General features: G+C 28.6%; 11 protein-coding genes across 12 annotated transcripts; 5 read left to right on the top strand and 6 right to left on the bottom strand.

Moving 5' to 3' along the window:
* Positions 1-59: 59 nt before the first annotated feature.
* Positions 60-1,607, top strand: LOC124493465 (uncharacterized). The gene is made up of 3 exons (XM_047056545.2): positions 60-272; positions 336-809; positions 874-1,607. The coding sequence occupies exons 2-3, from the start codon at positions 671-673 to the stop codon at positions 1,194-1,196; spliced, it is 462 nt and encodes a 153-aa protein (XP_046912501.1). The 5' UTR covers positions 60-272; positions 336-670; the 3' UTR covers positions 1,197-1,607.
* Positions 1,608-2,238: 631 nt separating this feature from the next.
* On the top strand, positions 2,239-4,656 carry LOC124493361 (DNA damage-regulated autophagy modulator protein 2). The gene is made up of 4 exons (XM_047056431.2): positions 2,239-3,634; positions 3,691-3,812; positions 3,890-4,152; positions 4,219-4,656. The coding sequence occupies exons 1-4, from the start codon at positions 3,381-3,383 to the stop codon at positions 4,537-4,539; spliced, it is 960 nt and encodes a 319-aa protein (XP_046912387.1). The 5' UTR covers positions 2,239-3,380; the 3' UTR covers positions 4,540-4,656.
* A 205-nt stretch (positions 4,657-4,861) lies between these two features.
* LOC124493362 (DNA damage-regulated autophagy modulator protein 1) lies at positions 4,862-6,058 on the top strand. The gene is made up of 4 exons (XM_047056432.2): positions 4,862-5,088; positions 5,169-5,290; positions 5,371-5,645; positions 5,741-6,058. Exons 1-4 carry the CDS (start codon positions 4,862-4,864, stop codon positions 6,056-6,058), a joined length of 942 nt encoding a protein of 313 aa, XP_046912388.2.
* Positions 6,059-6,063: 5 nt separating this feature from the next.
* On the bottom strand, positions 6,064-7,391 carry LOC142597614 (uncharacterized). The gene is made up of 2 exons (XM_075732217.1): positions 6,890-7,391; positions 6,064-6,806 (listed from the first exon to the last, which is right to left on the bottom strand). Exons 1-2 carry the CDS (start codon positions 7,205-7,207, stop codon positions 6,312-6,314), a joined length of 813 nt encoding a protein of 270 aa, XP_075588332.1. The 5' UTR covers positions 7,208-7,391; the 3' UTR covers positions 6,064-6,311.
* A 326-nt stretch (positions 7,392-7,717) lies between these two features.
* LOC124493714 (uncharacterized) lies at positions 7,718-9,906 on the bottom strand. Of its 2 annotated transcripts, none has more exons than XM_075732216.1 (3): positions 9,464-9,906; positions 8,438-8,471; positions 7,718-8,360 (listed from the first exon to the last, which is right to left on the bottom strand). In XM_075732216.1, the coding sequence occupies exons 1-3, from the start codon at positions 9,751-9,753 to the stop codon at positions 7,863-7,865; spliced, it is 822 nt and encodes a 273-aa protein (XP_075588331.1). In that variant the 5' UTR covers positions 9,754-9,906; the 3' UTR covers positions 7,718-7,862. The 2 variants fall into 2 exon arrangements, with proteins under 2 accessions (XP_075588331.1, XP_046912776.2); XM_047056820.2 differs by having other exon boundaries at positions 7,863-8,360; positions 8,438-8,486; positions 9,485-9,753.
* Positions 9,907-10,354: 448 nt separating this feature from the next.
* Positions 10,355-11,479, bottom strand: LOC124493363 (uncharacterized). The gene is made up of 2 exons (XM_047056433.2): positions 11,034-11,479; positions 10,355-10,956 (listed from the first exon to the last, which is right to left on the bottom strand). Exons 1-2 carry the CDS (start codon positions 11,346-11,348, stop codon positions 10,462-10,464), a joined length of 810 nt encoding a protein of 269 aa, XP_046912389.2. The 5' UTR covers positions 11,349-11,479; the 3' UTR covers positions 10,355-10,461.
* A 702-nt stretch (positions 11,480-12,181) lies between these two features.
* LOC142597309 (uncharacterized) lies at positions 12,182-13,038 on the bottom strand. Its single transcript, XM_075732381.1, has 2 exons — positions 12,667-13,038; positions 12,182-12,562 (listed from the first exon to the last, which is right to left on the bottom strand). The coding sequence occupies exons 1-2, from the start codon at positions 12,964-12,966 to the stop codon at positions 12,224-12,226; spliced, it is 639 nt and encodes a 212-aa protein (XP_075588496.1). The 5' UTR covers positions 12,967-13,038; the 3' UTR covers positions 12,182-12,223.
* Positions 13,039-13,975: 937 nt separating this feature from the next.
* Positions 13,976-14,700, bottom strand: LOC142597308 (uncharacterized). The gene is made up of 3 exons (XM_075732394.1): positions 14,582-14,700; positions 14,361-14,515; positions 13,976-14,295 (listed from the first exon to the last, which is right to left on the bottom strand). Exons 1-3 carry the CDS (start codon positions 14,674-14,676, stop codon positions 14,183-14,185), a joined length of 363 nt encoding a protein of 120 aa, XP_075588509.1. The 5' UTR covers positions 14,677-14,700; the 3' UTR covers positions 13,976-14,182.
* Positions 14,701-16,775: 2,075 nt separating this feature from the next.
* On the top strand, positions 16,776-17,466 carry LOC124493366 (uncharacterized). Its single transcript, XM_047056437.2, has 2 exons — positions 16,776-17,206; positions 17,328-17,466. The coding sequence occupies exons 1-2, from the start codon at positions 16,778-16,780 to the stop codon at positions 17,379-17,381; spliced, it is 483 nt and encodes a 160-aa protein (XP_046912393.2). The 5' UTR covers positions 16,776-16,777; the 3' UTR covers positions 17,382-17,466.
* LOC124493364 (uncharacterized) lies at positions 17,458-18,838 on the bottom strand. The gene is made up of 2 exons (XM_047056434.2): positions 18,351-18,838; positions 17,458-18,267 (listed from the first exon to the last, which is right to left on the bottom strand). The coding sequence occupies exons 1-2, from the start codon at positions 18,666-18,668 to the stop codon at positions 17,770-17,772; spliced, it is 816 nt and encodes a 271-aa protein (XP_046912390.2). The 5' UTR covers positions 18,669-18,838; the 3' UTR covers positions 17,458-17,769.
* Positions 18,839-18,987: 149 nt separating this feature from the next.
* On the top strand, positions 18,988-21,605 carry LOC124493355 (uncharacterized). The gene is made up of 4 exons (XM_075732295.1): positions 18,988-19,094; positions 19,210-20,321; positions 20,411-21,132; positions 21,210-21,605. The coding sequence occupies exons 2-4, from the start codon at positions 19,715-19,717 to the stop codon at positions 21,261-21,263; spliced, it is 1,383 nt and encodes a 460-aa protein (XP_075588410.1). The 5' UTR covers positions 18,988-19,094; positions 19,210-19,714; the 3' UTR covers positions 21,264-21,605.
* Positions 21,606-22,492: the final 887 nt, after the last annotated feature.

Here is a 22,492-nt window from a genome sequence, read left to right as displayed (position 1 = left end):
CAAAAAAAAAAAAAAAAAAACACAACTCAAATCAAAATAGCCCCTTCACATAAAGTTGTATAAACGGTGTGTGTGTGTGTGTATCAAAACCTTCGAAATTTCGAATTATTATTTTTCAATTTTAAACTTGTAATGATGGAATCTTAATTGAATGGTGTTTTTTTTGCTTTTTTTAACAGGATGTCGTTGTTTGGGTTTTTTTTTTTGGATTTCGATCTGCATTCCATATATTTTTTTATGATTATTATTATACATCGTTTTATATTACTAAGGTAACTACACGTACTTTGATCAACAAATAATTGAAAACTTTTAATCAATCCAATCATCTCAAGGTTTTATGTGGCCATAAATCATTTTTCAAAAAAACAATGCATGTCAATTGGTGTAAATGCATGGCATTTTTTTCACCTTCTTTTTCAATCATGCCATCTATTGATAGACAATCATAATTGTGGATGATTTTTTTTTCTGTGCAAAATTGTGCATTTCTTATGATAACCTAAATTGATATCAATTGGTAACAATTTGTTGATAAGATGTTTTGATAATGATTTCTTCCTAAATATGTCTGATTGATCAATCATCATATCGATATTGGTATGCGATTATTATTGTTGTTGTTGGCTGGTTGGGTGGATGGAACGAGTTTAAAAAACGAAAGAAAATAATGTCGGTAAAAATTAAATTTGACAATGCCTTAATGGCCATCTCGATTACTATATTGATCATCATGATAATGTTACTCTGTCAGCCTAGTTATCATAAGATTCGTGTACATCTTTATCCATCACCGAAAGATTCTATAGGTAGGTTATTGATTTCATTTTGCCAATTGTATTGTTTACAAAGATTCTTTTTTTTCATATTTAGAACAAATCGAAACAATTGCACAGCTAACAAAAGCATTATATCCATATGTTGGCTTTCTGAAAACAATCAATGAAAGAATACGACAAACCGCCAATGATCATGATGGTCGTCAAATGCTTTTGGAGGAAATTCGTCGTAAACAATCCGAAGTAGAAATAATAAAAGGACGAATCTATGAGATAATCGAAACAGTTCCGTATCGTAGCCAAGAAGACAGTATTGAATTGAATATTAATCTACAAAATTGTCGAACATTCATCCGTATATGTGAAGATTTTATTCGTGATTATTTTCCATCGAATGGATTCGAACAAAACATATGATTGAGTGACTTTTTTTTATACATCGATCGGATGGATTCAATGAATCACCGGAATCGATTTTGTTGTGAGGGAATTTGGTAAAAAAAAAATTCCAATACTCTATCACCGGAATAATGATTATGAAATTTTCAACTGTCATATATGACACAGTGAACAACAATGGAAAATATTGATCAAAAAAAAACAAAATCATTATAATTCGATCGTTCATTCACCACATTCTCTTGTTTCAAGTCTTATCAAACACACCTACATTGTTGGTTCATTTTTTCCGCTTCATCATCATCATCATCATCATCATCATGATCATATATTGATTAATGTAATGTCACGAGATTATAATGTAAATTTCAATTTCATTTCGTTATCATTCAACGAAAAAAAAAATAAAAGAAAAATTCAAAAATAGAATTCCATTGAAATTGTATACAATTATGAATCGGGTTTTTTTCCAAACTTTTATTTCGAACGTTTTTAGTAGATATCATCATCATCATCATCATTATGTCATATATATGTGCGATAGAGGAAACCAGAAAGAAAAAAAAAACAACTTCTATTTTCGTATGAAATGAATTTTTTAGATTTTTTTTGTTTGTTTGTTTGTTTGTCTTTTTTTTTCATCAAGTGATTTTCATCATCCATCAACCTATCATCACGATGACAAGCAAAAATAATAATAATAATTTTATCAGAACAACAAAGAAAAAAAAATTATTAAAAATAACATCTTGACGTGCGGACATGGTATTATATTATTCAATAAATATATATTGAAACAACAATTGATTTCATTGTCATTTCAATCAATCGATAATGAACAAAAGAAAAAAAAACGTAGGAAGCTTATTGTGGTTAAAAAGGGATTTTTTTTTTTTTGATAATAATAATAATAATCATCATCATCATCATCAATGATTGGCCAATGAAAAATATGCGTAATAACACGTGTTGGATGGCTAAATAAATAATCGCGATTATATTCAATCAACATCATGTCATCATCATCATTATCACTTGTCATTCATTCAATCATAAATCGATAATTAAATTGAATATATTCGAGGAATTTTTTCATTCAAAAAAAAAGAAAAAGAAATCCCTATTTTTCTTATATTGACTATAAAAAATATCAATATAAGTTTGACGTCTTTTATAGATTGGGAAAAAAAATATTGAAAATAAAGATCACTACTATTTTAGTAATGAGGAAAAGGATTTAATTCAATTGCTAACTATATATATATCATGGATACCTCGAATGGTGAATCCCATATATTCATAGCAAAATTTCATAATCAACATGGTATCGTATCGTATATACGAAAAAAAAAACTAAAAACTAGTTTGTCCACTCTCTAACCTTCGACTGATTGACCATAATAATAATAATTTTTTACTATAGTTGTTTTAGACTTTTGTTGGGGTTGTATGTGTTTTTTTTTTTTTTTTTTGTTCGTTGCCACATATGCTCTCTCTCGGTCATCATATGATGATGTTGATAATATTAAAGCCATAAGTCATTATTGTATTTGTTGTAATTATTTATGTTTGGTATATGATCATGGTCAAAGACAAACGACAAACGCCAAACAACAACAACAACAACGACAACGAATGTTTTAAAATATTATGAAAATTAAATTTCGAAAGAAACAGTGAAAAAAAATCATCACACAAAATGTTATAAATGTGAAATGTTCCCTTTTTATCATTGTGTCCCTGTGTCTGATTGCCTCTTTTCCTTTTCTCTTTTTTATAACGAAACAAAAATTATCACAATCATCAATGGACATTTGTTTCAAATATCTCTCTGTGTGTGTGTGTGTGTGCGTATTAAAAGTTGAAAAATAAATCAATTCGAATCTATGATGAATGAATGAATGATAAATAGTATTCAGAAAAAAATTCGATTGAATTGATGAATAATTGAAATTGAATACTTTTGATTATCATAATAATAACAGACACACATCAAACATCAAACAACGTACATATGTCATCATCATCATCATCAAAATCTTCGGAAGAAAAAAAATTTTTTTTTCTTCTCTTTTCATCATCCATAATAATAAATATTGATTTTGTTTCTTTGATTTGTGCATTTTGTATACCGCCAATCGTATACCTAATAACAAAGTGTGTGTGTGTGCTGTCGTTTTCTCTTTTTTTTCTAAAGAAAATATGGCTACTTCTATAGAAAATTCCAATTCGATTCAGAATTCAGATTTAAATACTAATAATGAATCAGAATCATCCTCATCACAATGTGATAATAATGGTTTTCAAAAAATTAATGATCATCATTTAAATTCAAATACCACCACCACCAACAATATATTGGTATGGAAACGACGATTCTATACACGTATCAAAAACAATCTATGGATATTAGGATTTTTAGGAAGTTTATCCATTCCATTATTATGTGGTTTATCGTAAGTAGAAAAAAAAATTGTTCGAATTCATTAATAATTGGCTTTCTATATGATAGATATGCATTGACTTGGCAAAAAGGTCATTATCATCCAATTTTTCCATATGTATCAGATTCGGCATCATTTCTACCTGCGGCTAATTATTTTTCACAATTATTGGACATGATTGCCATCATATGTAAGTGTTGTCGCATATATATGTAAATTAACTATTATGAATTAATGTTTTTTTTCCGATTGTCTGATCATCATCAGTCACCATAACAATATGGGCCCGTTATAAACAATTCAAATATTATCTAACCCGTTTATTACCGAATTCAACGAACAAACATATTAATAATCCATATAAACTACGATTATTACATCAAATGAATTTTTATTTTCTCATATTTGGATTAATAGCTCCATTTGGTCTAGTGTTAATTGGTAATTTTAGAATCGTTGAAAATATGACTGGACATATGTTCGGTGTAACAGTGTTGTTTGGTTTCATTCCAATAATCATGCTTATACAGGTATTTCGTAGCTTTAAATGTATTTCATATTTTCATTTTCTCATAACTATCTAATTCTGGTTCTAGATTTACCTGATTGAACAATTATATCGATGTGATCGAATAGAATCACGTGCAATCAGTTTGATGATTATTACTTCATTCAACATCATATCCACATTTACTAGCAGTTTAACAGCATTAATCGCTGTTTTATATCATGGTTCACCATTTAAATATTGGGATAATAATTTCCGACTATATTGGTCATCCGATATGGATGGTTATGAATGGCATTTAGCAAGTACCATTGCTGAATGGGCTGCTATTATTTCATTTGCACCATTATTATTTTCAACATCACAACGATTACGATTATTTCAACATTGGGATCAAGTTTCATTCTAATCACTGGATAATATATCAATCCATTATATACATATAAACCCACTATTTCTGATTTTTATTATTTTTTTCCAATTCGATTTCTTTTGATTCTTTTTTTAAATAAATGACATAATAATAATTTTGATGATTTAATTCAATTTGTTACATTCGATTTAATAAAACACAATATGTACAGAGATCCAGTCTAATCGAATGAAACAACAAATTAATTGACCATATATATATATTTATATGAAAAGGAACCATTTTTGTTTGTTTTGTTTTGTGAATCTAATTTATATAATTTATATAATTACCATTATAATGGTTAATCATTCAACCAATGAATTGTAGTACGGATGATAATAATAGTAAAAAATCTAACAATACAACCACATATTCCATAATTACAACCGAATCATTAACAATGATAAATGATAATGATAATGATCATGATCATGATAATCATTTTATTCAAAAATCAGGATTATTAACTATAAATATAAAACGACAGTTATGGTTAATTCCATTTATCAATGGTATTATGATTGTTATTGCATGTGTTATACCGTAAGTTGTAAATGGATTTCAGTATTTTTTTTTTTTTTTTTTTTTTACTTTATTTATTTATTTTTATTTTCGGCAACAAGTTACATCGTTACTGTATTGAAAGGATTAATATATCCAATATGGCCAATGGTCAGTGATGCTGGTGCCATATTACCGGCTGCAAGTTATTTTTCAACATTTCTTGATATTATCGCTGCATTAAGTAAATAATAATAGTAACATAAAAATAAATTTTCTTACCAGAATAATCAAAAAAATAAATAAATCTTGTTCAATTTTCAGCTGCTTTTGTAGGAATAATCCTGTATAAACAAATCCATTATTATCGATGTGAATTAAATCAACGGCTTCCGTTAGGTTCGAAACATAATAATGATGATGAATATAAAAATATCGATCATCTTAAACTATGTAACCGAATAATAATCATTATGACAATATTCATGTCAACTGGTTTGGTTTTAACCGGAAATTTTCGTTCAACCGAAAATCTTACTGGTCATATGATTGGTGTTACACTTTTTCTACCATCCGGTCTGCTATTTGGTTGTGCATTGGTATCATTTTTGTATTTTTTTTTTTTGTTTTTTTTTTTTGAAACCAATCTCTATTCTGACTATTTTTATTTCTATTTTATTTTCAATCAATTTAGATTTATGTATATGAAATTCTTTATTCACATGGTATACAATCGAAACCGATTACGACTACAATCATCATAATGATTGGTATTGTATTCACAATTGGTTGTGGAATTTTCACCATTTCATCAGTATTAAAATATGGATCCATATGGGACATGTGGAATAATGAATTACGTTTACATTGGAAACCAATGATGCCTGGCTATTGGTTACATACAATGGGAAATGTTTGTGAATGGATTGCTTTACTTTCATTTGGTCCACTTAATATTATTATTAGCAGACGTTTTAGATTGTTTCAATATTGGAATTGTATTAAACTATGAATGTGTTGTGTGTGTGTTGATTATATATCAATATAATTATCAATGTTTATTTACGAAAATTATGATTGCTTTACATCAGTATAATTTTGTTTTATATGATCGTTTTAAGAGGTTTTAGTTGAAATTTTCAATTACATTATGGATGGGTTGGAATTGAATTTAAATCTATTTCCACAAATTCTATATAGATATCTGTTATCATGTTTATCATTTCTATTGTGAATTACATCATCATCATCATCATAATCACAATTTAAGAATGTTTTCGTCTCATATGTTGGTAAAGATAATCACGACGTTTAAATTTATCATTACATTTGTGACATTTAAATGGTTCCAAATTCGAATGTAACTGATAATGTCTTCGGAGATTTGATTTACATTTGAAAAGATTGCCACATTTTTTACATAAAAATTTTTGACCCGGACCATGAGTTCTCAAATGACGACTAAACGTAGCTTTTGTTTCGAATTTGAATCGACATTTTGTACAGGAAAATTTCCAATCATCCATCATGTTTACATTGTCGTTATTGATCGAACTATCTCCGGAACTAGTAGATGCCACATTCGTTGAAACAGATGTTTGTTGGTCTTGATGATACGGTGATTGTTGTCGATGATGGTTGAAAACATTACCCATAGATTGGATTTGTAGTGAAAAATTGTCAAATTTAGATTTCATTTGTTCCAATTCGGATATCATTTCGCAATGGTTATCACTTATGGTGGCCATGGTATCTTCTGTCTAGATGAATTGAATAAAAAAACCAAATTAGATTCGGCATCATATATCACAATAATCAACAAATGTTTGTTGGCCATGGTTACCTGTGTTGAACAATCCATTGTCATCGGTCGATTTCTATGTATATTATTATTTAGTCGTTGATTTTCGTGGTCAATACGTTCATCGTATTCATCACTCGATGATGATAATGATTCAACCTCGATATAACGATTTTCGATGCGATCCAATTCAGAAAGATTTGTTGATTCCATAATGCTTTGACGTCGATATTCATCAATAAGTTCATTGTATTCTTCATCAACCGATGATGATTCCAAAAATTGCATCAAATTTTTTTCATTTTGATCCAATACTGATAGAAATCTATCAACATAGGCCTTTGTGGACGATGAAAACATTGTGGCGAAAAAAAAATGATGAATAACAAGTATCAATATTTTTAAAGAAAAATCCAATGATTAGATGATCAAATTCGAATATTCACGAATAGGAAAAAGGAATGTAAGTAGAATTTCGAATTGCTCGTTTGTTGAACTGTATATAATACTCTCTAAGCTCTAAATACAATATAATGTCTATATCTACTCAGACACGTGTTAGTCATGTATAAATACGAAATTTTAAAATACAAAATTCAACGTACAGATGGCGTTAGATTGAACACAATAATAACACTAAAAATTTCGAACAAACGTGAATTCACGATTAATTTCAATACGTTTTCAGCTATTAAGTACGCCAAGTTTGACCAAAACATTTTTTTATTTAAATACCGTATTATGAACGGCTAATCGGTCGGTCGAAAAATTATGAACTTTGCTAAGTCTTTGACCCTTCTTCATCAGGAGTGCACAACCATATCCTTTTCCTAATTAACAAAAATATATCTTCATGAAAAAATGTTAATATTTTGTTTTTCTTTTATTTTTATTTTTTCACGAAAAAAAATTTTTAAACAAAACAAATATAACTAATGACATTGCACAAATTCTACATAGATATCTGGTTTATCATTTCTATTGTGAATAACATCAATATCATCATAATCACAAATTAAGGATGTTTTCGTTTCATATGGATGTAAAATTGATCATGACGTTTAAATTCAACATTACATTTGGGACATTTATATGGTTTCAAATTCGAATGCAACTTAACATGTTTGCGGAGAGTTATTCTACTTTTGAAACGATCGCCACATTTTTCACAAAAATATTTTAGACTATGACGATGACTTCTTAAATGACGACTAAACGTAGCTCTTGTTTTGAATTTGAATCGACATTTTGGACAGGAAAATTTCCGATCATCCATCATGTTTATATTGTTGTTATTGATCGACCAATCTCCGGAACTTGTAGATGCCACATTCATTGTAACCGATGTTTGTTGGTCTTGTTGATACGGTGATTGTTGTCGATAATGGTTGAAAACATTACTCAAAGATTGGATTTGTTGTGAACAATTGTCAAATTTAGATTTCATTTGTCCCAATTCGGATGATATCATTTCGCAATGTTTTTCACTTATGGTAGCCATGGTATCTTCTGTCTGGATGAATTGAATAAAAAAACCAAATTAGATTCATGTATTACAATAATCAACGGATGTTTGTTGGCCATGGTTACCTGTGTTGAACAATCCATTGTCATCGGTCGATTTCTATGTATATTATTAGGAAATTAAGAAAGTACTGTCGTTTTTTGTATATAACTTTTTGGAATTGCTGTCCCAAAAATTTGGTAAAGGTTTTGACATCGTGTATGACCTCGATTTATTCTTTGATAACCAGGCTTTAATTCAAAAATAAATTTTTTCCAACTTTGGCTACCGGAAGTGCTAGCCAGCCTCTGGTATTCGACCCATTAAAAATCAAAATTTTAGCCATTTTGATTTTTTGCTCGTGGTGACCCCGACGAAAGAGGTAATGGTCATCTGACCACTCAATGAAAATTCCACATGTCCTGGGAGTTGAAAAAAATTATGAGCGTAATTCTCCCGCAACTCATTTTTTCTAGAGGGCGGGTCAAAATCCGGTCGGCCGCTATCAGCCACTGTGTTATTCCGCCATAGGAAAAATATGCTTCAAAATAAAATTTTTTAAAAATTTTGATCAATTATTGCACAAAACGATTTTGGCTAACCAAAAAATCAACAAAAAATTTTGGTTGAAGAAAAATTCCAAATTCTTAGAAATTTTAAAAATCGCATAACCGACCATGCAATGCATGTGCCGTCAGCCACTCTGCCAATGGCATTGCCCATTGAATTTGTTAATGGGCAATACCATTGGCAATCACTCAATCAATGGATTTTGACCCGCCCTCTAGAAAAAATGAGTTGCGGGAGAATTACGCTCATAATTTTTTTCAACTCCCAGGACATGTGGAATTTTCATTGAGTGGTCAGATGACCATTACCTCTTTCGTCGGGGTCACCACGAGCAAAAAATCGAAATGGCTAAAATTTTGATTTTTAATGGGTCGAATACCAGAGGCTGGCTAGCACTTCCGGTAGCCAAAGTTGGAAAAAATTTATTTTTGAATTAAAGCCTGGTTATCAAAGAATAAATCGAGGTCATACACGATGTCAAAACCTTTACCAAATTTTTGGGACAACAATTCCAAAAAGTTATATACAAAAAACGACAGTACTTTCTTAATTTCCTAATATTATTTAGTAGTTGATTTTCATTGTCAATACGTTCATCGTATTCATCACTCGATGATGATGATGATTCAACCTCGATATAACGATTTTCGATGCGATCCAATTCAGAAAGATTTGTTGATTCCATAATGCTTTGACGTCGATATTCATCCAAAAGTTTATTGTATTCTTCATCAGCCAATGATGATTCCAAAAATTGCATCAAATTTTTTTCATTTTGATCCAATACTGATAGAAATCTATCAACATAGTCATTTGTAGACGACGAAAACATTGTGGCGAAAAATAATGATGAATATCAAGTATCAATATTTTTAAAGAAAAATCCAATGATTAGATGATCAAATTCGAATATTCACGAATAGGAAAAAGGAATGTAAGTAGAATTTCGAATTGCTCGTTTGTTGAACTGTATATAATACTCTCTAAGCTCTAAATACAATATAATGTCTATATCTACTCAGACACGTGTTAGTCATGTATAAATACGAAATTTCAAAATACAAAATTCAACGTACAGATGGCGTTAAATTGAACACAATAATAACACTAAAAATTTCAAACAAACATTGTTGAACTATATTTCACAATATCACAAAACATTTTTTCATCTAAATACCGTATTATGAACGGCTAATTACAACGAAACCAATGGGGGTATTGGTATCTGTACAATTGCTAAATTGACAAAAACGGTATTTAGTAAGGTAAATTTATATTTCATTTTAATTGTTCATCTAGAAAAAAATTAATATTTTATTTTCTTTCATTTTTATTTCTTCACGAAAACAACTTAAAACAAATATTTTTTTAATGAAAAAACAGAGACAACCCCTATTCCATAATATATAGGGGCAAAACAAACAAATATAGCTAATGATATTTTTCATACGTTTCACAATGTATTATAATTACATTATGGATGGGTTGGAATTTCCACAAATTCTATTGTGAATCATATCAACAGCATCATAATCACAATTTAAGGATGGTATCGTTTCATATGGTAGTGAAGATAATCTTGACGTTTAAATTTATCATTACATTTGTGACATTTAAATGGTTTCAAATTCGAATGTAAAAGATAATGATTGCGGAGAGTTATTCTATTTTTGAAAAGATTGCCACATTTTTCACAGAAATATTTTTGACCTGGACGATGACTTCTTAAATGACGACTAAACGTAGCTCTTGTTTTGAATTTGAATCGACATTTTGGACAGGAAAATTTCCGATCATCCATAATGTTTATATTGTTGTTATTGATCGAACTATCTCCGGAACTTGTAGATGCCACATTCATTGTAACCGATGTTTGTTGGTCTTGTTGATACGGTGATTGTTGTCGATGATGGTTGAAAACATTACTCATAGATTGGATTTGTTGTGAAAAATTGTCAAATTGAGATTTCATTCGCTCCAATTCGGATGATATTTCGCAATGTTTATCACTTATGGTGGCCATGGTGGCTTCTGTCTGGATGAATTAAATAAAAAAACCAAATTAGATTCATGTATTACAATAATCAACAAAAGTTTGCTGGCCATGGTTACCTGTGTTGAACAATCCATTGTTATCGGTCGATTTTCATGCACATTATTATTTAGTAGTTGATTTTCGTTGTCAATACGTTCACCGTATTCATCATCCGATGATGATGATTCAACCTCAATATAACGATTTTCGATGCGATCCAATTCAGAAAGATTTGTTGATTCCATAATGCTTTGACGTCGATATTCATCCAAAAGTTTATTGTATTCTTCATCAGCCAATGATGATTCCAAAAATTGCATCAAATTTTTTTCATTTTGATCCAATACTGATAGAAATCTATCAACATAGTCATTTGTGGACGATGAAAACATTGTGGCGAAAAATAATGATGAATATCAAGTATCAATATTTTTAAAGAAAAATCCAATATTTAAATCATCAAATTCGAATATTCAAGAATAGGAAAAAGGAATGTAGGTAGAATTTCGAATTGCTCGGTTGTTTAACTGTATAAAATACTCTCTAAGCTCTAAATACAATATAATGTCTATATCTACTCAGACACGTGTTAGTCATGTATAAATACGAAATTTCAAAATACAAAATTTAACGTACAGATGGCGTTAGATTGAACACAATAATAACACGAAAAATTTTGAACAAACGTGAATTCACGATTAAATTCAATACGTTTTCAGCTATTAAGTACGCCAAGTTTGACCAAAACATTTTTTTATTTAAATACCGTATTATGAACGGCTAATCGGACGGTCGAAAAATTATGAACTTTGCTAAGTCTTTGACCCTTCTTCATCAGGAGTGCACAACCATATCCTTTTCCTAATTAACAAAAATCTATCTTCTTAATAATGAAACACAATTGAAATTATATGAAAATATCGAATCATAAGTGAGTTCTGAAGTTTACAAAAAATAAATTAGAAATTAACAATTTTTCTAAAGAGAATTTTTTTTTTGTAAATATTTTGAATTAGCAAATTTAGTCATAAAATTTTGCAATTTTTGATTCAAACTGTCCAATACAAATATATTTGTATATGCTTCGTGAAATGACGAAATGGCTTCTTGTGTCATATGAAATTTTAATCGACACTTGTTTACCGATTTGCAAAATTCAATGAATTTTGAATACAATTCCACTGGCAATTCGTATTTGACAATGTCAAAAAACGATCTACCCAGTTCGATATTTGCGAATCACATCCATATCATCATAATTCACAAATTAAGGATGTTTTCGTTTCATATGGATGTAAAATTGATCATGACGTTTAAATTCAGCATTACATTTGGGACATTTATATGGTTTCAAATTCGAATGCAACTTAACATGTTTGCGGAGAGTTATTCTACTTTTGAAACGATCGCCACATTTTTCACAAAAATATTTTAGACTATGACGATGACTTCTTAAATGACGACGAAACGCTAATGTTGTTTCGAATTTGAATGTACATTTTGGACAGGAAAATTTCCCATCTTGAAAGTGAAAGAACATTTGTCCAAATTTGGATGATATCATTTCGCAATGGTTATCACTTATGTTAGCCATGGTATCTTCTGTCTGGATGAATTGAATAAAAAAAAACCAAATTAGATTCGGCATCATATATCACAATAATCAACAAATGTTTGTTGGCCATGGAAATGTTTGTTGGCCATGGTTACCTGTGTTGAACGATCCATTGTCATCGGTCGATTTTTAAGCACATTATTTAGTCGTTGATTCTGGTGGTCAATACGTTCACCGTATTCATCATGAGATGATGCAACCTCAATATTAGGATTTTTGATGGGATCCAATTCAGAAAGAAGATTTGTTAATTCTTCAATGCTTTGACGTCGAAATGCATCAATAAGTTCAGTGTATTCTTGATCAACCGATGATGATTCCAAAAATTGCATCAAATTTTTGTCATTTTGATCCACTACTGATAGAAATCTATCAAGATAGGCCTTTGTGGACATTGTTGCGAAAAATAATGATGAATATTAAGTATCAATATTTTTAATGAAAAACTCAATGGTTAGATGATAAAATTCGAATATTCAAAAATATGAAAATGGAATGTAGGTAAAATTTCGAATTGCTCGTTTGTTGAACTGTATAAAAAATACTCTCTAAGCTCTAAATACAATATAATGTCTATATGTCTACTCAGACACGTAATAGTCATGTATAAATACGAAATTTTAAAATACAAAATTCAACGTACAGATGGCGTTAGATTGAACACAATAATAACACGAAAAATTTTGAACAAACGTGAATTCACGATTAAATTCAATACGTTTTCAGCTATTAAGTACGCCAAGTTTGACCAAAACATTTTTTTATTTAAATACCGTATTATGAACGGCTAATCGGACGGTCGAAAAATTATGAACTTTGCTAAGTCTTTGACCCTTCTTCATCAGGAGTGCACAACCATATCCTTTTCCTAATTAACAAAAATCTATCTTCATGAAAAAATGTAATGCCGAAATTCCAAAAACCAAAATTTCAACCACCACCCCCACTTCAACTGCTACTTCACTTCAACCACTGTTAAAAAACGTGGCAGTTATTGTAATTTAATTTAGCAATAATTGGAAGTGTTGTAGTTGGTCAAATGAAACAAACAATTCTGTTATTAAATTATTATTGATTTAAGATTGTTTAAATACGAACATATCTATTTACAGAGTTAAAATTATTCTAATCAAAAGTTTCAGAATGTTGAAGACAATGAAATTAAAAAGAAAACTGAAATTATCCATGTTGATCCATTGGTAATTCTTGAAATTGAAGAAAATAATACTTGAAACACAATTGAAATTATATGAAAATATCGAATCATAAGTGAGTTCTGAAGTTTACAAAAAATAAATTAGAAATTAACAATTTTTCTAAAGAGAATTTTTTTTTTTTTTGTAAATATTTTGAATTAGCAAATTTAGTCATAAAATTTTGCAATTTTTGATTCAAACTGTCCAATTCAAATATATTTGTATATGCTTCGTGAAATGACGAAATGGCTTTTTGTGTCATATGAAATTTTAATCGACACTTGTTTACCGATTTGCAAAATTCAATGAATTTTGAATACAATTCCACTGGCAATTCGTATTTGACAATGTCAAAAAACGATCTACCCAGTTAGATATCTTCATGTATAACTGCTTGCTCATGGCCAGTGGAATATTAATTCCAATCTACTTCAGAACTGGATTTCGTTTCTTCACCATCATTATTGACTGGCAGCAGGACATCACGAACATCGTCATCTTTCATTTGATGGACAGACAAATGTTTCTCTATAGCATCATAGACAAGATGTAATGAAAAATTATATAAATAAATTGTCTACATTTACACTTACGGATGGTCCTCGCATAAATGATAATATAGGTCTTTGTAATTGGTGAAAAAGGTGCCATGTTCAGAACAATTGGCAGATGCAATGATCCCCTTTCGCAATTTCTTGCATTCGTTAACCAGTTCATGGTTGGGATCAAATTTTCTTTTTTGTGCCGTCTACAATACGATTATCGAAAAAATTTACACAATTAGTTTGAATTACGTATTTTAGTCGTAACTTACTGATTTTGAATTTTTAAACGATTAGCCCGTTTCAGATCTTGTTTCAGTTTCATTAAAAGAAACTCCGGCATTTTGCTTTGTGAAATCGATGACATGTGAATATTGATTCGTTTCCATGAATCAATATCGACCTTTTTAGACAATAGTATAATTCAAAATACAATAATTCAATACAACAATCAAATTTTGCTTTCAATATTGCAAAACACCTCGAAACAAATTGTTTCATTTTTCTCGGCAATTCCCCACATTCTTTTAATTAGCCGAGAATAAGCGGCGATTATTTCCACAAATTCTATTGCGAATCACATCAATATCATCATAATCACAAATTAAGGATGTTTTCGTTTCATATGTTTCATTTTGCTTTGTGAAATTTCCCACATTCTTTTAATTAGCCAAGAATAAGCGGCGATTATTTGAGCTCTTGGCTTCTTACAAATAATCTGCTCGCTTATTTTTGCCAAATTTTCGCGAATGTACCGTTTGTCTTTATTAGACAATGTGTCCATTATTTTTACGAGAAACTGAAAAAATGCACAAATTTCAATACAAAAGGAATAAAACATTAAACATGACTAACACGTGCAATATATTACACGTGTTAGTCATGTATGAATACTAAATTTTAATACAAAATTCAACATAAAGATGGCGTTACAGATTGGACACAATAATATAATAACACAAAAAATTTCGAACAAACATGTTGAAATTAAAGTTAATGAATGATGATGATGATAATTTGATTAAAATAATTTTCTATTCTATTCAAATTGATTTCCAAATTTTGAATAAAATAAATTGTTCGCCATTCAAATGTCAGAAATTCGAGTGACGAACGATTCTTCTGAAACACACAATTGTTCGTGAGTAGAGTTCCCATTGTATTATAATAAATATTAATATATAACCCTTATTTTAGAATCTTATTCAGAAAAAAAAGAAGAAATTATTTTTTGAAATGAAGAGAAATTCATTGCACAAAATGACATTTTCGATATGTAATGACAACATAAACAATTTGATTTATATGTTGTTATTATTATCGATCCTGGAATTGATATCAAGATGAAATTTTTTTTGAATAATTATTATCATTCACATTCGAAACATAGTCATCATCACGACGTATTATTATCAACGTAGAGAGAGAGAGAAAAAAAACCATACATAAAGAAGATGAAAATATTCAAATTGGATAATATTTTACACAATACATATCATATATTATCAAAATTCTATTTATCATCATATTCATCAAAAATATTTCCATCTGTATTTGATTTTTATACACATTTTTTACTATTAAATCCTCCATCATCATCCGAATCATGGCCATTATTGATATTATCATTGACAAAATACGAACAAATACAATTCCTGATCGGAATAATACAAGCTATATACTTTCTAACCAAAGGTATTGGTTTGATCAAATATCCGCCAACATTCAAACGATTAATCAATGATTTAACACCATTGATTGCAGGCTATTCAATTTTTATTGAAAATATTATTTCCATTTGTTTTTGTCATTGTATTATTGCGGCTGAAATATTAATCTATTATACATTTCATACACATTATTCATCAGCATTCCGTACAATGATCATTTATTTACGTGAATTGAATGATGATAGAAATTCTGATGATAAAATTGTGGAAATAATTGAACATAATAATAATTATTATTATTATCATCAAAAATATTCAATAAAAACATGTAAATTATTTGATTATTTGACCATTAATAATTTAATGAAAGCAATTGAATTTAAAAAATTTATGAATCGATTCTACTATCTAGTACAGATATTACATTGTAAGTGATGATGATGATTTGATTTAATTGATAATTGATTTTTGTTCTCTACATTTCATTTCATTTCAGTCATGTTAAATATTTGTGTTTATCTGTTGGATTTTCATACATCATCATCATATGATGATGAAACAATATGGCAAATGATTATAAGATTTAGTTCATTACAAATAATATTCATTTTTATCAATTTCTGTACAACATTTGCCTATTCTGCATTATTGATTGGATCATATGCAATGAGTGTTGCAAATAGATCGATAAAAAAATTTAAATCCGATATTAATCAAACAACAAAAGAATATGAATCAATTATTGTTTTTATTGATAAAAATTATAAAATGAATTTAATGCTACGATTACGTAAAATGATGGTGGAAAAAAAATTGAAAAAATTCTATGAAATGTATACAAGATTGATTTTATTCATAGAAGATATACAACCATATGTATCGAAATTAGTATTATGGTCATTAGTGGTCAACATGATAAGTAGTCAAGTGTTTATTGTATGTATTAAAAAAATTGATCTAAATCAATTCATCTCATTGGTTATCTGTTATTATGCATTAATATTGAATATATTGATGATAATCGTTTATACATTTACAATATCAACATTAAATTCACGATTGAATTCAATACGTTTTCAGTTATTAAGTAGGCCATGTTTGGCCAGAACAACATCTTTTTCATTTAAATACCATATGACAACATATTATGAACGGCTAATTACAACAAAACCATGGGGTATTGGTATTGGTACAATTGCTATATTGACAAAAACAGTATTTAGTAAGGTAAATTTATATATTAATATATATTTCATTCTAATCGATCAACTAGCAAAGAAAAAAATTAATATTTTCTTTTCTTTTATTTTTATTTTTTCACGAAAACAATTTTTTAAAACAAATATAGCTAATGATATTTTTCATACGTTTCACAATGTTATGGAGTAAATTGTTCACATAAACACAACGATTCATCATCATCATCATCATCATCATTATCCATCCATCAAATGATGGTGGATCGATTTCGATTTTTCAAATTTTTCATTTTTCTCATTCATTCATTTTGAAATTAGTTCATCGTAGTCATAGTCGTAATTAATGGCGTTTTTTTTTCAAGAAAAGAAAAAATGAAAAAATTTGCTCATTGAAATATCGCTTGTTTTTTTTCTCTCATGGTCAATTGATTGATAGTCTAGAATTTTTGTTAATATAAAATTTTTTTAATTACATTATGGACGGGTTGGAATTGAATTTAAATCTATTTCCACAAATTCTATATAGATATCTGTTATCATGTTTATCATTTCTATTGTGAATTACATCATCATCATCATCATAATCACAATTTAAGAATGTTTTCGTCTCATATGTTGGTAAAGATAATCACGACGTTTAAATTTATCATTACATTTGTGACATTTAAATGGTTCCAAATTCGAATGTAACTGATAATGTTTTCGGAGAATTGATCTAGATTTATAAAGATTGCCACATTTTTCACATAAATATTTTTGACCCGGACGATGACTTCTTAAATGACGACTAAACGTAGCTTTTGTTTCGAATTTGAATCGACATTTTGTACAGGAAAATTTCCAATCATCCATCATGTTTACATTGTCGTTATTGATCGAACTATCTCCGGAACTAGTAGATGCCACATTCGTTGAAACAGATGTTTGTTGGTCTTGATGATACGGTGATTGTTGTCGATGATGGTTGAAAACATTACTCATAGATTGGATTTGTTGTGAAAAATTGTCAAATTTAGATTTCATTTTTTCCAATTCGGATGATATCATTTCGCAATGGTTATCACTTATGGTGGCCATGGTATCTTCTGTCTAGATGAATTGAATAAAAAAACCAAATTAGATTCGGCATCATATATCACAATAATCAACAAATGTTTGTTGGCCATGGTTACCTGTGTTGAACAATCCATTGTCATCGGTCGATTTCTATGTATATTATTATTTAGTCGTTGATTTTCGTGGTCAATACGTTCATCGTATTCATCACTCGATGATGATAATGATTCAACCTCGATATAACGATTTTCGATGCGATCCAATTCAGAAAGATTTGTTGATTCCATAATGCTTTGACGTCGATATTCATCAATAAGTTCATTGTATTCTTCATCAACCGATGATGATTCCAAAAATTGCATCAAATTTTTTTCATTTTGATCCAATACTGATAGAAATCTATCAACATAGGCCTTTGTGGACGATGAAAACATTGTGGCGAAAAAAAAAATGATGAATAACAAGTATCAATATTTTTAAAGAAAAATCCAATGATTAGATGATCAAATTCGAATATTCACGAATAGGAAAAAGGAATGTAAGTAGAATTTCGAATTGCTCGTTTGTTGAACTGTATAAAATACTCTCTAAGCTCTAAATACAATATAATGTCTATATCTACTCAGACACGTGTTAGTCATGTATAAATACGAAATTTTAAAATACAAAATTCAACGTACAGATGGCGCTAGATTGAACACAATAATAACACGAAAAATTTCGAACAAACATTTTTGTTGAAATATATTTCACAATATCACAAAACATTTTTTCATCTAAATACCGTATTATGAACGGCTAATTACAACGAAACCATCGGTACAATTATTACTATATTGGCAAAAACGGTATTTAGTAAGGTAAATTTATATATATTTTATTCTAATCGATCAACTAGCAAAAAAAATTAATATTTTCTTTTCTTTTATTTTTATTTTTGCACGAAAACAATTTTTTAAAACAAAACAAATATAGTTAATGATATTTTTCATACGTTTCACAATGTTATGGAGTAAATTGTTCACATAAACACAACGATTCATCATCATCATCATCCATCAATCAATCAAATGATGGTGGATCGATTTCGATTCAACAAATTTTTCATTTTTCTCATTCATTCATTTTGAAATTAGTTCATCGTAGTCATAGTCATAATTAATGGCATTGTTTTCAAGAAAAGAAAAAATGAAAAAATTTTTTTCTCTCATGGTCGATTGATTGATTGGCTAGAATTTTTTGTTATTATTAAAATTTTTTTTTTTTAATTTTCATCTTCCAAGTTTCATTTCATGATATATGGAATTTGAAATGTAATGGAAAAAATTTTTTTTCACTTTTAGATCAGAATGATTAAATTTTACATGGCAAACGATTCCATTGTATAGAGTGATATCAGCCACACTACTATCTGTCGATTTTGAGAATTTCAAGAGAGAAAAAAAATCATCACCATCATCATTCATCAATATAAACCAAAATGATGACCAAATTGGATAATCAATTACAAATTATTTATCAAATTTTTTCAATTATCTATCTAAATTCCTATTCATTATCATCATATCGAACAGTGTTCGAATATCAAACATCATTCTTATTGTTAAATAATCAATATGGATTTTATCATCTATTCATATTGTTACCATTGTTGGAAAAATTACAATTTATCCTATCCACATTATTGGGCATATTTTATATAACAAAAAGTTTCAATTATATCCAATATTCGGATACATTTCGTTTTTTAATCGGTGATTTAACCACAATCATCATTCCGGATGGTCAACAAATGACTGAAAAAATTATATCATTATTCATTGCAAATATTTGTCTTGTATCAGAAATTGTTATTTATAATACATTCTATACACAGAATTCATTAGCATTTCGTACGTTAATTATTTATATGCAAGAATTTAATGATGATTTTGATAAAATGTATAGAATAATGATAGAAAAATGTGGAAATTATTCTCGATCATCATGTTTGTTATTTAATTATTCATTAAGAAAATTTTCCACAAATTTTAAACAATTTCGTTTATTTATGAATCGTTGGATTTCTATTGGACAAATATTTCATGGTAAGTTCATCATAATACATTTTTCATATCAAATCATCATCTAATCTATATTTTTTTTTTATCAATCAATCAATCAATCAATCGATTAGCATTATTGAACTTATGTTTCTTTATATTTATATTTGATAAATTAATCAATATCAATCGTCCATTATGGCAGCTAATAATCTCTATATTGATGATACAACTATTGCCAATTTCAATGAATTTTACAGCAATTTTTGCATATAGTCCATTCTTTATTGGATCATATACAATGATGTTGGGCATGAAAACTGTACGACAAATTCGTATGGATATACGAAAAATATTAACATTATATGAATGGATTACAAATAAACGAAAAAAATTAAATATCAATGATCGAATGAATATACGATTAATTGAATATAACATAAATCGTTTATTAAAGCTATATACACGTTTAATAATATTTAGTGAAGAAATACAACTTTATATGTCAAGATTAATATTATGGATATTGATTATCGGTACTGTTGGAACACAGCTAGTTTTATATCTGTTGAAACAGATACAAAATGATCAAATTTTTTTAATATTTTTTCTATATTATACATTGGTATGTTATTTTAATTTTATCATCGCATTAACATATTTCATATCGAAATTCAATTCAAAATTGAATGCAATACGTTTTGATTTACAACGAATGATCATAGTGATTGATAAACAATCATGTAGAAGATTTAAATTTCTAATCATGAATTATTATGAACGTATGGTGAATATAAAACCATGGGGAATTAAAATCGGTACAATTACCGTATTGACTAAAGGAATATTCTGTAAGGTAAATATTAACAAATTTTGTTTGTTTTTCAATTCATATAAATATTAATGTCCACCTTTTAAACATTTTCATAATAGCTAATGTTATTCTATGCACGTTTTACAATGTTATCATCGAAATTGTCTGGTTAACCACAACAATCAAAATTAAAATCAAAACCAAAACACACATCGTCGAGTGGAAAACAAAATTTTTACGAATAAAACTTGCTGTTACGTTGTTACGATATTTAAAATATTACTCACCATCGCAAACGAATAAATGATTATAAACCTACCGTTTGTTTGTATACCAATATTCGACTGTTTATCATTGGCCCACGAATATATTTTTTTTTTGTCGTCAAAACCATAACAACAACAACAACACCCTTTGTCCTCAAACTATTTTTTTTCGCAGATTCTAATTGTTGTTGATGGTGTTATAAATAAATAAATAAGGTCTTTTTTTTGGTCTCGGCCCCCAGTAGTCAATTTTTTCTTTGAATTTCATTGTTTGTATGTAAGTTCAACGCGTTTTAGCCAAAACACACACACACAGTTGGTTACCACACATTATAATGGCAATCAATATAATCATTAATGGTCAGTTGGTCAATCATAATGATAATCATAGTGATGGTGATGATGGTAACAATAATCGATAATAATGATACGGTTATTCACTGGTTTTTTTTCTAAACAAAAAAAAAAAAAAATATATGGCAATGACCATGACCATGAATGTATTTTGAAAAGAAAGGATATAGAAATTTTGATCTATCGATACTATCGATAGATAGATAGTATTATGCATATGATGATTATCAATATATTGTTCATTTTCATTCGACCAAACTAATCAGTGTTTCAGGATCATTTCCATTATTTGTGTGTCGGTATCTCTGCTTATTTGATATTTCAAAAAAAAAAAAAAATGGTGAGAAATTTGACCACCAATTCTTTTTGTCCTCTTTTCTTTTCCACCATTCTTTTCTTCCATAATCATTGAAGTGAACCAAATCGGTTGTGTGTGTGTGTGTGGGTGCACGACGTAATATTTAAAAATTTTCGTGTGGTATCAGTCTCATTTTTCTCTTTCTCTCTCTTTCTATCACTCATCAATTGGCACATTTAATAATTTTCACAGAAAGATTTTTTCTTACCCGGTTATTTTTTATTTTTTTTTTTTTTTGTCCATAATCATTCGACCGAATTGATCACATTGGATCAAACTGATCGACTGAAAATGTGAATTTTGAAAGTCAGAAAAAAAACACCTACGCATAAACACAGACACCGATGATAACCGAGATATATACAAAAGGGTTATACATGTGTGTGTGTGTGTGTTTGATTGATGATCGCGAATGGAATCGGAT

The sequence above is a fragment of the Dermatophagoides farinae genome, chromosome 6 (genome assembly GCF_024713945.1).
Source record: "Dermatophagoides farinae isolate YC_2012a chromosome 6, ASM2471394v1, whole genome shotgun sequence".
NCBI lineage: Eukaryota > Metazoa > Arthropoda > Arachnida > Sarcoptiformes > Pyroglyphidae > Dermatophagoides > Dermatophagoides farinae.
The sequence above is the reverse complement of the archived record's forward strand: the minus strand, read 5'-3'. Positions and strand labels throughout refer to the sequence as shown.